Source organism: Dermochelys coriacea, chromosome 6, assembly GCF_009764565.3.
Source record: "Dermochelys coriacea isolate rDerCor1 chromosome 6, rDerCor1.pri.v4, whole genome shotgun sequence".
NCBI classification, from domain to species: Eukaryota; Metazoa; Chordata; order Testudines; family Dermochelyidae; genus Dermochelys; species Dermochelys coriacea.
This window is the reverse complement of record NC_050073.1, coordinates 56242781-56262724: the sequence shown is the minus strand read 5'-3', so window position 1 is coordinate 56262724 and position 19944 is coordinate 56242781. Positions and strand designations below refer to the sequence as shown.

Here is a 19944-nt window from a genome sequence, read left to right as displayed (position 1 = left end):
CGCCCGGCTTGCTCTGCTCGTGCCCGGGGGGAGGGGCCACACGAGCGACTCCCTCCGCCCTGGGGAACACCTCCCCGCCTGCCGGCTGGGCACAGCGCCTGCGCCACCGCCCGGGGAGGAGAGGCGGGCCAGGCAGCGGGCCCCGCCTCTGCCCCGCACGAAGATGGCGGCGAGGACGTCACTCAGGAGGGTTGGCTGATGTCACGTGACTAATCGGAGGCTGCGGGTTTTTTTCTGCACGACAGATTCGAGTGAGGGCGGGCAAGGGAGAGCGAGGCGGCTGAGCGTAGAGGCGGGCGGGGATCGTGCCGTGGGGGAGGGCGGAATCTGTTGTTCCCGACCGGTGCCTTATTTACCTCCACGACCACTCGTCCCGGGCAAGATGGCGTCGGTGTGGGATGAGGCTGAGGTGAGGAGCCGGGCCCCGGGCGGGAGGTTGGGGAGCGGACGGGACTCCGAACTCGGGGGCACCAGCGCTGGGACCCTGGTCCCTTCCCCAGTCGAGTCGGGGTAGCGCCGTGTCCTCTCCCCGTGAGTTTGGCGGGGCCGGGGCGTGAGGGGCCCTGGCGGCCGGTGACGGTGGCTCTGTGTCCCCGCAGGACGGCGTTGGCGAGGAGGTGCTGAAAATGTCCACAGAGGAGATTGTGCAGCGAACCCGCCTGCTCGACAGCGAGATTAAGGTGAGGTGGCAGCGGGCGGCGAAGGGGTTGTGGGCGCTGCCGCTCTCCCCTGCCCGGCTCTGAAGGCAGAGCGGTGAGAGCGGGGGCTGCTGGCCAGGCACCCAGGTCCAGCAGCAGCAGCAGCAGCAGAGAAGTCCTGCCGGGGCCCCAGAGCAGCCCCCTGCTTATGTCCCCGCGGATTGGGACGCGCCGCCCAGGGCTGGTGGAAGATCCCGGCGCTCCTGAGAGGTAGCTCTTAAGGGCTACCAGTGCCCTGCATTAGCATGCCCGGCTCTAACTTTTGGCCCCCGACCTGGCCAGGGGGCGGAACCACGGAGAGGGGATTGGGCCGGGCCTATTGGCAAGGGGGCTACAGCCCCCATAATTTACTGTTTGGTCCATTTCAGCCGCCTCCCCACACACACACCAGGAAGAGGCTGAAAGAAAAGGAGGACTTGTGGCACCTTAGAGACTAACAAATTTATTAGAGCATCGGTGCCCCTTGCCTGTTCCCCGAGTCTCCTCCACCGCCTTCGAGAGCATCCCTACACCTCTGCCTTCTCTCATAGGTACACCCATTGCTCCCACGGGAGGCCATGGAGTATGTCCCCGTTGCCCTATATACCGCTTCCCAGGCCCTACTGCTGCCTGCACAGCTCCTTTATTTCTGTTAAGTGCTGTTGATGTGCTGTGCTGCCTTCTGCTGTACACAAGATTCAAAAGGAGTCTGCAGTGTAAAGACAAGGATAAAGGCAGCTGTATTGGGAGACCCAGAGCCAGGACTGAATTTGTGTTGTTTTATAATGAAATGATGATGTGGGAATTATATTAATTAGAAGCAAATTGTTGCTTTCCTCACTTGGTATTTTACAAAGTCCCTGGAAATTATAAGATATAAATGGATAATTAGCAAGTGAGGAACTGTGGCAGGGGAATTAGCAGGTGGGTTGCCAATGCCATTAATGTTGTTTAGAGTTTTAAAATATTATCTTTTAGTATTTTGCTGACACTTGGGAGGAAGGCCTGGGCTTGTAGACCATTTTGGAAGAAGTACATTTTCAAAAAGGACTTTGGGCAGATTCTAGCTGCAGAGATGAGTGTACCACACAGGATATAGTTAGTTGAGAACAGCAAAGTAAAAAGACTTGAGTGCTGAGGGAGATAAAAAGTGGAGACATTATTCAGGAGTTTGTAGAAGTTCAAGGGGTTTGAAAAGGCTGTAGTTCTAGTTCAAAGGTCCCTAAACTGTGGGGTGGGAATGTTTGGGGGAGCCCGGGCCAGCCCCCGCAGGGGACAGGGACGAAGCACCTTCCAGCTCTTGGCCTCAGCTGCTGGCACCATGTCTTCCGGCTTGGGAACCAAGCTGCTGGCCTCAGCTTTACTCCTAGCCTCTGCCCCATTGTCAGTTTGGGGACTGCTGTTCTAGTTCAGCATTTCATTTGCAGTAGCAGCTTGAATTAGAACATAAAAATGGCTGTACTTGGTCAAACCCATGGTCTGTCTAGACCAGTATCTTGCTCTCAGTGGCCAGTACCAGGGACTTCTAAGGAAGTGAACAGGACAGGGTAATTTCAAGTGGTCCAGCCTCTGAGATTCAGTCCAAGCTTTTGGCAGTGGGAGGTTTAGGGACAACTGGGAGCATGGGGTTGCATCTCTGACCATTTTGGCTAATAGCCATTGTGAATTTATCTAATTCTTTTTTCACAATATCCCATGGCAATGAGTTCCACAGGCTGACTCTGTATTTTGTGAAGAAGTACTTCCTTTTGTTAGTTTTAAACCTGCTGCCTATTAATTTCATCGGGTGACCCTTAGTTCTTGTGCTGTATGAAGGGGTAAATAACGTTTCCCTATTCATTTTCTCCATAGCATTCATGAATTTATAAACCTTTATCATATTGCCTCCCCCCCCTTAGTAGTCTCTTCTCTCAGGTGAACAGTCCCATCATTTTAATCTCTTCTCATATGGAAACTGTTCATTCCCCTAATCGTTTTTGTTACCCTCTCTGCAACATATTCTAAATTTATTTTATGGGATGACCAGATCTGCACAAAGTATTCAAGGTGTGTGAATACCATGGATTTTTATAGTGGAATTATAATATTTACTGTTTAATTATCTATCCCATTCCTAATGATTCCTATCACTCTGTTAGCTTTTTTGACTGTCCCTGTAAATTGTGTAGATGTGTTCAGGAAACTATCCATAATGACTCGGAGATCTCTTTCTTGGGTGGTATCAACTAATTTAGACCCCATCGTTTTGTATGTGTAGTTGGGATTATTTATTTCTTATCAACATGGAATTTCATCTGTCATTTTGTCATCCAGTCATCCAGTTTAGTGAGATCCCTTTGTAACTCTTCACAGTTGGCTTTTGGACTTAACTATCCTGAGTAATTTTGTATTGTCTGTCAATTTTACCACCTCACTGTTCACCTCCTTTTCTTGGTCATTTATGAATATGTTGAAAAGCACAGGTCCCAGTATAGATCCTGCGGGGACCCCATTATTTACCTTTCTCCATTGTAAAAACTGATCATTTATTCCTATCCTGTGTTTCCTGTGCTTCAGAAGAAGTCATAAAAGCCTGCTTAGTGCTCCTAGATGCCCCCTGCTTTACCATGGGGTGAGATACTTGTTCCGGACCCCAAGTGCTGATCAATATGTGCACTAAAACACGTGGACGAAGAGCCCTTGTATCTTTAGCACAACTGTTGTGACTGTGAAGTGTTAGGAATATTGAAATAAATGTCAAATTCTCTTTAGAAACCTATAAAACAACGTGCCTCCAATGTGCCTCCTGATATTTCAAGTTCTGAGGATTAATTCTGATTTTGATTGCATTTCCTCTTATCCATTTGAACTTTGCCACTTTTAATTTGGTGTCCCTTGTGCTTATATTGTGGAACAGAGTAAAGAAGAGCCTAAACCGTCCTCTGTGTATCAGAATATTGCCACCAATGTTAAGGTGGTAGAAACCTCTCCATCGAGCCCTTACTTTCTCTTACATGAAATGCTCAGCATGCTATTTTCCAGGATGGGATTGATTTAAATCAAGGCAGTTTAAATCTCCAAGTGGAAAGCCTCAATTAAAATAATCAATTTTAATCAACTTTTCCATTTGTACTTCAGTTATTTTCTAAATAAAGTTGCAGTCTCATTCGTTGGCATAACCATTAAAATGTTGATTTACAACTGAGCAGAGCCTTTCACTAGACTTGCTGCATCTTTTTGCTAACTAGAAAGGTACACTGTAACTATATACATCTATTATTTTCAGATTCTTATCAATTGTACACTTCCAGTATATTAGAAAATGGTGAATGATGCTTATTTACTAGATATTATGCTTATGTTTTGTGTCCTGTTGCATCCGGATGGTAACTGGAATTTAAGTAAACATGCAAAACATCATCTAACATTTATTTTTATTAAAGAAAGCAACCTTAAATGTTTTGGATGCACAAATGTCTCATCAAAATGTGTTTAATATTTACAACTAGGAACAAGAGGGATTAAATGTAGTCAGTGAATTAAACTGATTATTTCAGGTCCGCCTGGAAAAAAAATTCAAATATGTCTAAGAGATTGTGATTGGAGCTTAAGTTCCTACTCTCCTATGTCTCTTGAATATGAGATTAGTCTCCCAAATTACTAGATCTCATCCCCTCCCTCCTTATTTTTATTCAGAGGCTGGAAGAGCAAGACAAGTTTTCCTGCTTTTTCAATTCTTAGTCAATTACTGTATTTTAAACAAATTGGTCCAAATGGAGAAAATATTCTTTCTGTGCCTTCAGAAGAGGCTACTGCTGTCAAAAGCTGGTTTAGCACTTCAAAAACACTTGTTTCATGTGCTTAGCTAGTGCTTAGCTAGGTTTCCACCAGTTCAGTGGTGTGACCTTCTTTAAAATATTAGAAACATGCACTGCTTGAATGGTTCACCTCCAACTCTGCAATTTATTATGTTGGCCTGATTGATGGGTGGTGATTAGATGCAGATGTCATAGCAGCATCTTCTTCAGCAGTTAGGCCTCTAACCTGGTACTTTGGTTTGAGAATATTAGTGAGAAAATGAGGTGGAGTAAGAGCTTGACCAGTCTGCTTCGGTATTGCCTGTAGTTTAACTTTGTTGCAGGGTATTTCTGTCTTCAGTGTCTTGACGTTTTTTCAATTTTTCAACAGCATCATCAATACAGCAGCAATCTTCCTGAATTTTGTCCATGACTATGGAAATAGGTTTAGTGTATTCAGCATATCTTCTTCTTCTTTTCTCCTTAGTCCAATGTTTACTATTTTGGCAGTGGTAGTTCCATCTCTGTCATGATTTTCTTCACAAATTGTCATCAGAATCGGCCAGTTCTTAATAAATAGCCTGAAACAATCAATCACTGAATACCATTATATATCTTCTGGGAGAATTGGTTTGTATCCTCCTGCTGTCTTCAGTGATGCTGAGGCAAAGTGATTGATTGTTACAGAAGTATTTTGCAATTTCAGCATTATTTTCCTTTATTCCTGGAGTTGGACTTAAGTCTTTGGCTAAAAGATTAATCAAATGAACACCTCACCCATATGTTATATGTTTCAGGTTCTCTGCATTATTTTCTTCTATGTTTTTTCTCATCTTTGCTACGTTTGCTGCATTGTGTGTGACAAAGCTATGCACTTGACACTTGAATTTTTGTTCATAGTTTTGTTATAGCTTTTACTGCTATTTCTTTTATGTATTCTGTTGTATTGTGGGTGGGGGGATTTCCTGATGTTATCAGTTGTTTCTGTAAAATAGTAAGCCCTATCTTCTGTTGTGTCACAAGCACATATTACTGGATCATTGTGCCCATTGTTCCACCCATCAAGACTCAGATTAACAAATTTTCCATCGGTATCTTTTTGTACACTGTTCAATTTCCTTCTCATACACTGTATCCAGCTACTATCTAGCAATGTCTGCTGTGCCAAGTGGAGTGTAGCTTGGCCGTAACGATTGAACCACATCGGTGAAATGTTTGTTCCGAACAAGATGAAATGAAGAACTTGTTGCATAAATCAACTGAGCAATCTATGGAGTTCTGCTGTAATTTGCTGGTTCTGATTACAAACTTATCCATGGTTTACTGGATGTTGATATTGGTAATTTACTGTCTGACATATGTTTGGTTGCATATCATAGAATATCAGGGTTGGAAGGGACTCAGGAGGTCATCTAGTCCAACCCCCTGCTCAAAGCAGGACCAATTCCCAACTAAATCATCCCAGCAAGGGCTTTGTCAAGCCTGACCTTAAAAACCTCAAAGGAAGGAGATTCCACCACCTCCCTAGGTAACCCATTCCAGTGCTTCACCACTCTTCTAGTGAAATAGTTTTTCCTAATATCCAACCTAAACCTCCCCCACTGCAACTTGAGACCATTATTCCTTGTTCCGTCATCTGGTACCACTGAGAACAGTCTAGATCCATCCACTTTGGAACCCCCTTTCAGGTAGTTGAAAGCAGCTATCAAATCCCCCCTTATTCTTCTCTTCAGCAGCCTAAATAATCCCAGTTCCCTCGGCCTCTCCTCATAAGTCGTGTGTTCCAGTCCCCTAATCATTTTTGTTGCCCTCCGCTGGACACTTTCCAATTTTTCCACATCCTTGTAGTGTGGGGCCCAAAACTGGATACAGTACTCCAGATGAGGCCTCACCAATGTCGAATAGAGAGGAACGATCACGTCCCTCAATCTGCTGGCGATGCCCCTACTTATACAGCCCGAAATGCCGTTAGCCTACTTGGCAACAAGGGCACACTGTTGACTCTTATCCAGCTTCTCGTCCACTGTAACCCCTAGGTCCTTTTCTGCAGAACTGCTACCGAGCCATTCGGTCCCTAGTCTGTAGCAATGCATGGGATTCTTCTGTCCTAAGTGCAGGACTCTGCACTTGTCCTTGTTAAACCTCATCGGATTTCTTTTGGCCCAATCCTCTAATTTGTCTAGGTCCCTCTGTATCCTATCCCTCCCCTCCAGCGTATCTACCTCTCCTCCCAGTTTAGTGTCATCTGCAAACTTGCTGAGGGTGCAGTCCATGCCATCCTCCAGATCATTAATGAAGATATTGAACAAAACCGGCCCCAGGACCGACCCTTGGGGCACTCTGCTTGATACCAGCTGCCAGCTAGACATGGAGCCATTGATCACTACCTGTTGAGCCCGACGATCTAGCCAGCTTTCCATTCATCCAGCATGTACTTCTTTAACTTGCTGGCAAAAATACTGTGGGAGACTGTATCAAAAGCTTTGCTAAAGTCAAGGAACAATACGTCCACTGCTTTTCCCTCATCCACAGAACCAGTTATCTCATCAAAGAAGGCAATTAGATTAGTCAAGCATGACTTGCCCTTGGTGAATCCATGCTGACTGTTCCTGATCCCTTTCCTCTCCTCTAAGTGCTTCACAATTGATTCCTTGAGGACCTGCTCCATGATTTTTCCAGGGACTGAGGTGAGGCTGACTGGCCTGTAGTTCCCAGGATCCTCCTCCTTCCCCTTTTTAAAGATGGGCACTACATTAGCCTTTTTCCAGTCGTCCAGGACCTCCCCTGATCGCCATGAGTTTTCACAGATCATGGCCAATGGCTCTGCAATCATATCCACCAACTCCTTTAGCACTCTCGGATGCAGAGCATCTGGCCCCATGGACTTGTGCTCGTCCAGCTTTTCTAAATAGTCCCGAACCACTTTTTTCTCCACAGAGGGCTGGTCACTTCATCCCCATGCTGTGCTGCCCAGTGCAGCAGTCTGGGAACTGACCTTGTTTGTGAAGACAGAGGCAAAAAAAGCATTGAGTACATTAGCTTTTTCCACATCCTCTGTCACTAGGTTGCCTCCCTCATTCAGTAAGGGGCCTACGCTTTCCTTGACTTTCTTCTTGTTGCTAACATACCTGAAGAAACCCTTCTTGTTACTCTTAATATCTCTTGCTATGAAATATTAAACATTGCAGAGGTTAGATGTTCATAACAGCATACATCTAAGCTGGCTCCTGAAACAAAATGGTGTGTGCGCTTTTTTTTTTTTTTAAAAAGTCACTTTTAATCATTGAGTATTACTCAGTGTAGTGCTTTCAAAAAAATGAGATTGTAAATGAAAGATTCCTCCTCCTGCATCTGTTTGTACCACTGTTAAAATGATATTTTTATTATAGACCCAGTTTTATAGGGAAAATTATTAAATCATAAAGATAATTTAAGTCTATTTAAACCCTTGTCTCCTAGCAACATACCAAATGGCTTGGGGCGGGGGGGGACCTACATTTTTAAATGTTAAAACTCATAAATGCCTAATAAAACATGACTTCTAAATAGGGAATCTCCAGCTAGGATATTTTATTATATTGAGCAATAAAAAAAAAATCATTTCAGAAGTCCAGCAATAACAGTAAAATGTAATTGATAAATACTCCCACAACAAACATACATACCAATTATATTTTAAACACAAACATTTTGACAATCATAAGCAATACACCCAAAACACACACTTATTATCATAGTCTGTTATCATTTATTAGTATAGTAAGACACAGTAGGCAGGCCATAAGAATTATGCAAAAATAAGACTACTAACAGGTTGATACAGATTGTTCACACATGTCCACATCTTCAAAGTCACTGCCTTTTGAGAAGCATTTTCATGTTTCACTCTGACAAGTAGCCTTGTGTTTCTTTGTTGCACTGTTTACACTTGGCACATATTCCTTTTTTACCCAGAGGTACAGTAATTTCTTGAAAATATTCCCATATAGGGTCTTTTTTATGACCTGCAGCTGTGGCAGTTTTTTCCTCCAGTTCCCAGGTGTTGAAATCAACACTAGAGGCCACACTCTGAAGAATGTTGTTGTCTTTTCTTACCACAGCCTCTTGCTCTGACACCAGGGTTCTTCCTCTCTGATTGCACATGCTGCTGCTCCTCCCTTGTTACATAACTCCCCTACCTCTGGAAAAAAAGAACTAGCAACAAACCAAGACTTCTTCTCATATAACTCACATGCCTTTTACACTCCTGTATTTTTTTTATTTAACCACAAAGATGGAGGCAGTTGAGAAATTAATGGATTTCTGTTTTGTGTCTTCTAGTAGATATTGAAGAAAACAATTACTTGAAGTGTCCAGAACTGTCCAGAAGCAAGGGCTATTATTTACTGGGTAGATCAGTCAGTGTCTTTCAATGAGCTGGAGAGTTAAGTTTCCACAGTGGGTGGAGTCAAATATTCCTAATTTTGAGAACTGTGGCAATCAGAGCTCAGGTAGGAAGAGACTATAAAATAGGAGTCTGAGACCATTCAGGTGGGCTCACTGATGATCCTGATAAGGATACATGATGTCTCTTGGAGTGAGAGACCAGATTCCAATGCCTGTGATGACTTTGCAACTCTCTTGTACTCAGTAATACAGTTCCTGGGTCCCCCACAGGATCTTAATACAGTATATGACCTACTGTGCCATATTTATAAAGTTTGATCTCAAAAGTTTTTCCTCTGATTCTTTCTATATCTAGAAAACAGCCTTTTAATGCAAAGTTTCGATAGAGGCTCATGGAGTCAGCATATTTAATTTTTATTTAAATATTTGAAGAGATTATAATAAATTTAAGTCTTAACATATTTTGTGTTAAATTTAGATTTCATTTTAAACAAGTTTATTTAAAAAAAGAAAACTTACTATAACTTAAATAACAAAATAAAAAAAAAATTTATCTATCCTACTGTTCGTCTTTTAACATTTCTCTAAATCACGTCTCCAGGTGCTTGTATCCGGGATGCTGAAACAATTCATATAGTACAGGTGCTCAGAACCACTGAACCAAACTAAACCCTGTGTATGATGGAAACCACTACAAGCCAGTGGGTGCAGCAGCACCTCTAGTTCCAGCACCTATGCTTGTATCGTATCATAAGCAAATTTCTGTAGATTCACTGTAGCATAATCCTACGGTGTTAGAAAATTATTAGAGCTGTCAATTAATGGCAGTTAACTCGTGCGGCTAACTCAAAAAATATCACAATTTAAAGAATTAATTGTAGTTTTAATCACACTGTTTAAATTTCAATTGATATTCTTTTTAAATATTTTGGATGTTTTTCTACGTTTCACATATTGTATTTTGTGTTGTAATTGAAATCAAATTGTGTACTTTTTATTACAAATATTTGCATTATAAAAATGATAAAAGAAATAGTATTTTTCAATTCACCTCATATAAGTACTGTAGTGCAATCTCTTTGTTGTGAAAGTGCAATTTACAAATGTAGATTTTTTTCTTTCATAACTGTACTCAAAAACAAAACCATGTTAAACATCAGAGCCTACAAGTCCACTTAGTCCTACTTCTTGTTCAGCCAATCACTCAGACAAACAAGTTTGTTTGCATTTACAGGAGATAATGCTGCCCTCTTCTTTATAATGTCACCAGAAAGTGAGAACAGGTATTTGCATGGCACTTTGTAGCCAGCATTGTAAGGTATTTACGTGCCAGATATGCTAAACATTCATATGCCCCTTCATGCTTTGGCCACCATTCCAAAGGACATGCTGATGATGCTTGTTAAAAAAAATGTTTTAATTAAATTTGTGACTGAACTCCTTGGGGGACAATCGTATGTCCCTGCTCTGTTTTACCCGCATTCTGCCATATATTTCATGTTATAGCAGTCTCAGATGATGACCCAGCACATGTTCGTTTTAAGGACACTTTCACTGCAGATTTGACAAACCGCAAAGAAGGTACCAATGTGAGATTTCTAAAGATCGCTACAGCACTCGACTCAAGGTTTAAGATTCTGAAGTGCCTTCCAAAAATCTGAGGGGGACAAGGTGTGGAGCATGCTTTCAGAAGTCTTAAAAGAGCAACACTCTGATGTGGAAACTACAGAACCTGAACCACCAAAAAAGAAAATCAACCTTCTGCTGATGGCATCTGACTCAGATAATGAAAATGAACATGTGTTTGTCCTTACTGCTTTGGATGGTTATTGAGCAGTACCTGCCATCAGCATGGACGCATGTCCACTCAAATGGTGGTTGAAGCGTGAAGGGACATATGAACCGTTAGCACATCTGGCACATAAATATCTTGCGACACTGGCTACAACAGTGCCATCAGAACACCACCTGTTCTCATTTTCAGGTAACATTGTAAACAAGAGATGGGCAGCATTACCTCCTGAAAATGTAAACAAACTTGTTTGAGCAATTGGCTGAACAAGATGTAGGATTGAGTGGACTTGCAGGCTCTAAAATTTTACGTGTTTAATTTTTGGATTCAGGTTTTTTTGTACATAATTCTACATTTGTAAGTTCAATTTTCATGATACAAATACTGTAATGCAATCTTTTTATTAGGTGAATTTAAAAATACTATTTTTTTTACAGTGCAAGTATTTGTAATCAAAAATAAATATATAGTGAGCACTTTATACTTTGTAGTCTGTTGTAATTGAAATCAGTATATTTGAAAAACGTAGAAAACATCCAAAAATATTTAAATAAATGTATTCTATTAACAGTATGATTAATCACGATTAATTTTTTTAATTGCTTGATCGCCTTAAAAATTATCATTGATGTCGAGCACTGTTGTGCTCTGCATGGTAGAAATGTCAAAGGAAACTTCCTTTCCTTGAGAAGTTTACAATCTAAAGATGGTGAATTTTGAGGGAAGCATGAGTTTGCCATTGAATAGAAATCAGTTAATTCAGATCTAAGTAGAATCTCCCTCGGAGAGATTAGTCGATATCGTGTTGTTTTCCAGGGATACCAGCCTCTTCCTCTGGGGGCAGGAAGTGAGCAGATAAGACCGCACTATAGATAGCAAGGCAGAATTTGATTATTTTGTTAGATACAATCCAAACCAAAGTTGTATTAATCTTTATTTTTAAGCACTTTTTCCAATTTTTATGCACTCACTGAGATCTCTCTGAGTTGCCTTCAAAGAGTTTTGTGCAAGAGGCAGGACTGATGTTCCAGGCTTCTCAACATTAATCTGTTCCAGCATCCGGAAACTGTTTTAAAAGTGATTTGCAAATTCTCCAATCCCTAAATGCAGGAACAAGTGTGGGACTTGAATGTGCCAACTGATGGGAGTAAGATCTGAAAACAATTCTTCCAAAACGAAGTCTCCTCCTCCCATGAGAAGGAATTCAAATTCCTGAGTAGTTTTAGAATTCTTCAGATGGCATCAGGAGGAAATGATTTTTGGGGCACTGATGAGTTGAGACCAGAATGGTGAAGGGCTGTATACCTCAATCCCTAAAGTCACACTACTTAGGGCAAAACAGATTAGGCTAACATTTTCCCCTCCTTCTTCCAAACTGCCTCCTGGGATTCATTCTGATCTTCTGATTGTGTGATGCATGTATGTATTTGATGCTTTGTTCTGCTAAGGTTAGCACATTCCTAACTTGTGCTGATTTCAGATAATGAAGAGCGAGGTGCTGAGAGTTACCCATGAGCTGCAGGCCATGAAAGATAAGATCAAAGAGAACAGTGAGAAGATCAAAGTGAACAAAACCCTGCCTTACCTCGTTTCCAATGTCATCGAGGTGAGTTTTGTGCCCTTTTGGAATAATGTTAGGAGTGATACCCTATTGGGTGCACAGCTTTTAATTTTAAGAGGTGGGGGGGGTCAGTGGCTGGCGCAGAGGACTGTATGTAGTGAATCGATGCGAGTTGGGACCAGTGACTTCCTCTTTTTTGTTTCTCAATCTGTAAAATGGAAAGTTAGCAGATACTGATGTGTAAGGCCTGATTTACACATGCTTTTTGTACTGATTTAACTGTTTTGATTAGGGGTGTAATTTTTCAACTGAAGTAGTTCGTGGTACAAGGTGCAATTCCCTCAGTATAAAAGCGATTATACTGAGGTCTGGCTTACACTAGGAAGTTAGGTTAACCAAGCTACAATCCTCAAGGGTGTGAAAAATTCAGCCCGAGAGATGTCGTTAAGCCAACCTAAGTCATGGTGTAAACAGCACTAGGTCAATGGAAGAATTATTCAGTCAACCCTACCTATCACCTCTTGGAGGTAGATTTACTACAGCAACAGACAGATTCCTTCTATTAAAAAGAAAAGGAGTACCCGTGGCACCTTAGAGACTAACAAATTTATTAGAGCATAAGCTTTCGTGAGCTACATGCATCCGATGAAGTGAGCTGTAGCTCACGAAAGCTTATGCTCTAATAAATTTGTTAGTCTCTAAGGTGCCACGGGTACTCCTTTTCTTTTTGTGAATACAGACTAACACGGCTGCTACTCTGAAACCATTCCTTCTATTGTTGCAGCAGTTGTCTACGCTGAAGCACCACAGCGGCGCAGCTTACTCCTGGGCGAATTCTGCGCCACTGCACATGCACAGAATTTATATCCCCACAGATTTCTTTGCTTCCCTGCAGAAAAATGTCTTTCTGATGGGGAAGCAAAGGGAAGCCAAAAGAGCAGTTATGCGCTTCTCCCCAGCAGTATGTTTTGGGTGCCCAGGGCACGGGACAAGGGGTGGCTCTTACCTTGTGCTGGGCTCAGCTGTTAGTCCCGGTTGGGTGGGGAAGATGTGACTTCCCCTTCCCCTGTATGGCATTCGGGGCCAGGTCAGACTCACCCCCAGATTTCTCCCCCAGCTGCAGGAAGATCTGGAAACACCTTGCCCTCTTTTTCCCCCCAACCCTCTGCCGCTTCTTGCACTCATTGCTCCTCAGCTGCAGGGGGAGGGATCCCTGTACCTGGAGCTGCTCCCCCATCTGCCCAACCCCCATGCATCCAGACCCCTTCATACCCAGATCCTCCCCCCGCTGCACTCTGGACTACCCCAACAAACCCTACTCCACATTGAGCCCCCCTCTCCCCCCAGCTTAGCCCCAACCACCTTCACCTGGACCTCCCTGCAGAGTCCCATTACTGTTGCAACCAGAACCCCACAGCAAGCCCCTATTTATTCAGATCTCCCCCCCCCCCCCCACAACCAGATCCTGCACCTAGTGTGCCCTGCACAGAACCCTCTCAACTCTCACCTGGATCCCCCCACACTAAGCCCTTCCACACTTGGATCCTGCCTTGCTGAGCCTGCCTGCCCCCACCTTGTGCAGTGGCACAGAGTGGCAGGGCCCTGGGGTGTTTCTGTGGCAGGCCTGGTCCTTGCACTGTGTCAGGGTTATGTGCAGCCTCACTGCTGGGGGTGAGAGCTGCAGTGATCTCCCACCTCTGTGAAGCCAATGGCCTATGCTCCCCAATGCCATGCTGGAGCTTCCACATTTATTTGACAAATTTTGCTGAATTTTTAAATTTTTGGCGTATAATGCCCTGAGGAGTAGCAGCTGTACTATGCTGCTACGTTTCTAGTTAGACATATCCTGATATAATTTATTCCTCTTCTCTTATGGAAATAAGCTATAATGATATAAGTATTTTTATACTGGTATAACTGCATCCACTTTAGGGAGGTTATCACTTAACTATGTATAGTTGGTAGTACAATTTTTGTGAATAGATGAACACTAAGGGGAATGTCATTGACCTAGCCTTAAGTTTATAGAAGACTGCAAGGAACTTCAGAGAATTTTATTTTATCTTTGGATTTTGCCACCTTTCTGCTCACCTACTTTTCCAGATCAATATTAAATAAAACTGGTCCTTGTACAGTACCTTGTGGATTCCCTGTTAACCTTTTTGCTGTGAAGAATCTGATCATTTATTCCTGCTCTTCTGTTTTCTCCATTAATTCAGCCCCTTGCAGTTAAAAAATGAGTCAGATGCCTGAAGACAGATTAAATCCATGTTTTTGTCTTCTGATTTTTTTGGACTCCTCCGGACTACAATTCTGTCCCTTTTAGCTATTTTCTCATTCACAACAGTATTTTGACCTGCACCCCAACTACTTAAGTTTCCTTAGTAGACTATTGTGAGTGACTTTGTCAAAGCCTTTTGAGAGTCCAAATAAATTATATCATCTGGTATTGCTTTATCTGTAATTTTTTGACATGCTCAAAGAATTCTACTAGATTAGTGAGGCATAATTTTCTTTTACAGTAGTTGTGCTAGTTTGTGTTATCTGTCTTTCTCAGTGTTTCATAATTCTTTAATATTATGTCAGCCAGTTTATGTGATACTAGCATTGGTTTGTTGTACTGGAATGGGGAGGGTGCCTAGCACTACCAGCCACCACTCCTGTTCCCCGGGATTTTGCAGTGCCTTCCCCTGTGCTGTTGCCTTGTTGCTATGACAGGGAGCTCTACTACTCGGGAAGCTCTAAATTCTCCCAGGGCATTTAACTACAGGCATAATCCTACCAGTGGTGGATGATGGTAGACAGTGGGATGTTTAGTTTCCACTGCTTTGTGTGATTTTGAGCTAGGAACCCAATATCAGAAGCCTTGAGATGTCATCCAGGGGTGGGATGGTTAGACTGGCCTGATTGTGCTTCTAATGATATCTTTTTCTTCTGGTCTTCAGCTACTTGATGTTGACCCCAATGACCAGGAAGAGGATGGAGCAAATATTGATCTGGATTCCCAGAGAAAGGGCAAGTGTGCTGTGATTAAAACCTCCACACGCCAGGTGAGAGCCTGAACTTGTGTAGATGTGGGGAGTGCTAGTAGGGCAGGGGTGGGCAAACTTTTTGGCCCGAGGGCCACATCTGCGTGGGGAAATTGCTTGCAGGGCAGGGGGTTGAGGTGTGGGAGGGGGTGCAGTGTGCAGGAAGGGGCTCAGGGCAAGGGGTTGGGGCAGAGGAGCAGTTCAGGGTGTATGAGGAGGCTCAGGGAAGGGGGTTAGGGTGTAGGAGGGGTGTGGAGTGCAGCAGGGGTCTCAGGTTAGGGGGTTGAGGTGCAGGAGGGGTCTCAGATTAGGGGGTTGAGGTGCAGGATGCAGCAGGGGGCTCAGGGCAGAGAGTTGGGGTGTAGGATGCAGGAGGGGTTCAGTCTCTGGCCCAGCGCCATTTACCTAGAGCGGCTCCGGGGGGGCAACGGCGCGCACTGGGGCCAGGGCAGGCTGCCGTCCACTCCGGGAAGCAGCCAACACCATGTCCCTGCATGGCCCCTGGGAGTCAAGGGGGCGCAGAGGGCTCTGCGAGTTTCCCTTGCCTGTGGGTACCTCCCCCGAACCTCCCATTGGCTGCGGTAACCCGTTCCTGGCCAATAGGATCTTTGGGAGAGGTACCCACAGGCAAGAGCAGTGTGCAGAGTTCTCTGCTCCCCCACTCCCACCTCCAGGGATGTGGTGTGGCCGCTTCCTTGAGCAGCGTGGCGCCACGGGGGGGGTGGCAATCCTGAGCGCCCGGATCCGGCCCACAGGCCATAGTTTGCCCAGACCTGTTTGGTTGCTGTGCTTACGTTGATTCCTTCCCCACAGACATATTTCCTTCCCGTGATCGGGTTGGTTGATGCAGAGAAGCTAAAGCCTGGAGACCTAGTGGTGAGTGGTTGCAATGTAATTGGCAGATATTGATCACATGGTGTTAGCCAGGGAATCTGGTATTTGGCTGGATTACTCTCTCATGAGGAAATGATCTAAGCAGATTTTTTCTAAGGCCTTGTTTGGACAAGGATTTAATGGTGAGATACTAGCATGTCTACACTACTTTTCAAATGCATTAGTTAACACAAGGCACACTGGGCCAGATTTCCAAAGGCATTTAGGTGCCTAAACATGCAGTTAGATGCCCAACTCCCATTTAAGTCAATGGGACTTAGGCACATAACCTGCTTAGTTGTTTTTGTAAATCCCACTAGGTGCCTGTGTGCATTTTTAGGCACCTGAATACCTTGATAAACTCCTTGCCTTTATCATGTCAAGTTAAAGCCTAGACTCCTTACTGGTCTTTAACTCATCCAGACCTTAAGAACCTGTCATGTTGCAGAAATGCATCATTAATTTTTTTTTTTTTTTTTTTTTTTTTTTACTGAGTCCTGATGCATGAGGTATTTACCTCTATAATATCCTGACCCAGTGAGTCATATGTAGGTGAACTGTCTTCATTAGTTGTTGCCTGAAAGGGCCTTTATCAAAAACTTTTCAGTCTAAGTTATTACCTTTGTGTTTGCAGGGTGTGAACAAGGACTCTTACTTGATCCTGGAGACCCTACCTACTGAATATGATTCACGAGTGAAAGCCATGGAGGTGGATGAGAGGCCCACAGAGCAGTACAGCGACATCGGGGGGCTGGATAAACAGATCCAAGAGGTGACAAGCAGAGGAAGGATGGTCTAGTGGTTAGTCAGGGAATCCCACTTTCAATTTCCTGCTCCTCCACAGACTTCCTGTGGACAAGACACTTAAGTCTCTCCGTGTCTCTGATTCCCATATGTATAGTCAGATAATAGCACTTCCTTACCTCATAGGCATGTTGTGAGGATAAATACATTAAAGATTGTGAGGCACTCAGATACTATGAGTAAGAGGGGTCATAGAAGTACTTAGAGTCCAGTCTGTGAATAACATGATCCCTACAGGTAGGTTACCCCCCCCCCCCGCGCATTTGAGTTTGAAATTGAGGCAGTCTAGATCCACAGGGTGGGAGGTTAGGGATTTTTAATTTAAGGGCTGGATTAGCAGCAGAGGTAGAGTCTCTGATGGAAAAAGTTTTCTTTTCTTAATGTTTTTCCGTTCTTGCAGCTGGTAGAGGCCATTGTCCTGCCAATGAATCATAAGGAGAAGTTTGAAAATCTGGGTATCCAGCCCCCCAAAGGAGTGCTCATGTATGGGCCACCTGGAACAGGAAAGACCCTCTTAGCTAGAGCATGTGCTGCCCAGACAAAGGTAAGAGGGATTGAGTGCACAGACCTGCCCCGCTGGGGTGTCATCTGAGTAACAGAATCCCCCTAGGGTAGAGGTTCCCAAACTTTTATTATTGCGTACCCACTTCCAGATCTACCAGCTGACCATGTACTCCTACCCTTCTCATCACTGATACTTTGTGTTTTCTTCTTAACATTACCTGTCTTTAGCCATCTGTCCATATTTCACTCATGTACAGATATAGTGTGACATATACCATCAGAAAAAAACCCTGACCAAGTTATGAACTCAGTTAGACTGGACAGTTGCTGGACAACTGAACCTGCACTGTACGGTGATTGGAGGTGAGGAGGCTGGATGTCAGCATCTCTGTGGATCTGTATTCTCATTGGTACATCTTGAAGTAAATTAACTACTGTATTTTATGTAACAAATTCCCACAGAGTTTTAAAGCTTCATCTGAGTAGCCTATTATGAAAATGCAATAAATAAAATTCACCGTTACACAATTTCTCCTGCATACCCCCCAGAAATGGCTCATGTGCCAGTTTGGGAACCCCTGCTCTAGGGTAAGGCGTGATTGGCTCCAACCTGTGCTGTGAAGAGAGCAGAGAGTTGGTGCAATGTGGGCAAAGGAGCTGTGTAACTGACTTGTTCTCTACCCTCCAGGCAACATTTCTGAAGCTGGCTGGCCCACAGTTGGTGCAGATGTTCATTGGAGATGGAGCCAAGCTGGTGCGAGATGCCTTTGCACTGGCCAAGGAGAAAGCTCCTTCTATCATCTTCATTGATGAGCTGGATGCCATTGGCACCAAGAGGTGAGAGCTGCAGGCCATGCTGTAAGAACTTTTGTGAACCCCCGGGATCATGGGGTAGGTGGGGGGAGTTTTAGGGTGAGCTCTACCTGGGTGCAGAAAACCCAATCTAATGGGTGGGGTTATTTCAAAAGCATATTTTGTTTCCTGTATGAATAATTTGATCCTTCCTGCTAGCTCAGTCTGTTGCACAGCTATTGGGGCTAGGCAGCGAGAGCCACAAAGATAAGGCTTCTTTTTATTACCAGTAAACAGTGGTTCTACCTCAGTGCAAATCAATATTACCAACACTGTTAGCAGACACCTGCTAATGCTAATAACACCTACCATGCTGGCATAGACCATATTAACCCTTTCTGGCTTGAATGCAAATGGTTTGGGCCCAGTGAGACTCAAATGATGCCCATGTACATTTTGGAAGATCAAAACATGAAAGGGAAGGAGGGAGGCTGGTGTTGGGGCAGTATGGGTGGTATGAGGGCACCTGGATGAGTTACAGGTATGAGCAGAGTTGACTCAGTTTCCTGTATTCCTTCTCCAGATTTGACAGCGAGAAGGCTGGTGACCGGGAAGTGCAGAGGACCATGCTGGAGCTTCTGAACCAACTTGATGGATTCCAGCCCAACACACAAGTCAAGGTAGCTCTCTCCCTTCAAAAGGCAGCCCTGGTATATCAAGCCAGAGTGGGGGGTTGCAAGCCCTTTCTGAGGAAGGTGATCTCATGGCACAAGAGAGCTGGTGGATTCTGCTAGGCAGGGGAGCCCCAGGCTGATATTCTTGCTCCTCTGTAGGTGATTGCTGCAACTAACCGTGTGGATATCCTGGACCCTGCTCTGCTCCGGTCTGGACGCCTAGATCGTAAGATTGAGTTCCCAATGCCCAATGAGGAGGCCAGAGCTAGGATTATGCAGATCCATTCACGCAAGATGAATGTCAGGTATGAAAGAGCTTGAGAAGCCCAGTTCCTTGAGGGGCATTATGGAAAGTGTACCATAAATCTTTGTTCCTTAAGCCTGGGACTGGAGGTGCTCCTCCTGTCTAGAGCTGGGTGATTTAAGGACACTCCACACCTTGCTGTTCAATGGCAATGTGGGGTTTTATGGGTTTGTTTTTTGTTCTCTGTTGCAGCCCTGATGTGAATTATGAGGAGCTGGCGCGCTGCACAGATGACTTCAATGGAGCACAGTGCAAGGCTGTGTGTGTGGAAGCAGTGAGTATCACTTAACAGCCTGTCCCCTCAGCCTTCCACAGTAGATGTTAAGATGAAAAGAGGCAAACTTGGGGTGGGATGAAGTCCTTTATGATAAGTTGATCTGGTGCCAAGCCCGTGCCCTCAGTCCCTTAACTACTCTCTCTCGTTGGGGTAGGGGATGATCGCACTTCGGCGTGGAGCCACAGAGCTCACCCATGAGGACTACATGGAAGGAATCCTGGAGGTTCAGGCCAAGAAAAAAGCCAATTTGCAATACTATGCCTAATCTCTGCACTGCAATCAGGTATTGTGGCTTTGGCAGAATTGGACAGGCTGGAATTCAAGAGGACTGGACTAAACAGAGGATGGTTAAGGCTGGACTGCTCGGTCATATTTTATGTGCTGGAAAAAAAATAAAGCTTTTTTTTTTCCCTCCTTTAAAAAAAAAAATTCTTGGCTAGATAAGGTTCATAATGCTACAGGTTGAAGGGGAAATAATTAATCCCCTCCATGAAT

At 44.1% G+C, this 19944-nt stretch overlaps 1 protein-coding gene across 3 annotated transcripts in view; it reads left to right on the top strand.

Annotated features, from left to right (window-relative positions):
- The first annotated feature begins 139 nt into the window (after window positions 1-139).
- Window positions 140-19944, top strand: part of PSMC3 (proteasome 26S subunit, ATPase 3) — a 39137-nt gene continuing 19332 nt past the window's right edge. The window contains exons 1-12 of one of the 3 annotated variants that reach the window (XM_043516310.1): window positions 140-251; window positions 600-680; window positions 12112-12237; window positions 15138-15242; window positions 16035-16097; window positions 16729-16866; window positions 17299-17442; window positions 18091-18239; window positions 18778-18874; window positions 19028-19173; window positions 19365-19446; window positions 19604-19733. In XM_043516310.1, coding sequence (XP_043372245.1) covers window positions 627-680; window positions 12112-12237; window positions 15138-15242; window positions 16035-16097; window positions 16729-16866; window positions 17299-17442; window positions 18091-18239; window positions 18778-18874; window positions 19028-19173; window positions 19365-19446; window positions 19604-19714 — 1215 coding nt within the window. In that variant the 5' untranslated portion in view covers window positions 140-251; window positions 600-626 and the 3' untranslated portion in view covers window positions 19715-19733. Of the gene's footprint in view, window positions 410-599; window positions 681-12111; window positions 12238-15137; window positions 15243-16034; window positions 16098-16728; window positions 16867-17298; window positions 17443-18090; window positions 18240-18777; window positions 18875-19027; window positions 19174-19364; window positions 19447-19603; window positions 19734-19944 lie in introns of those variants that run through there. The other 2 variants (XM_038407742.2, XR_006281969.1) reach the window with 2 other exon arrangements.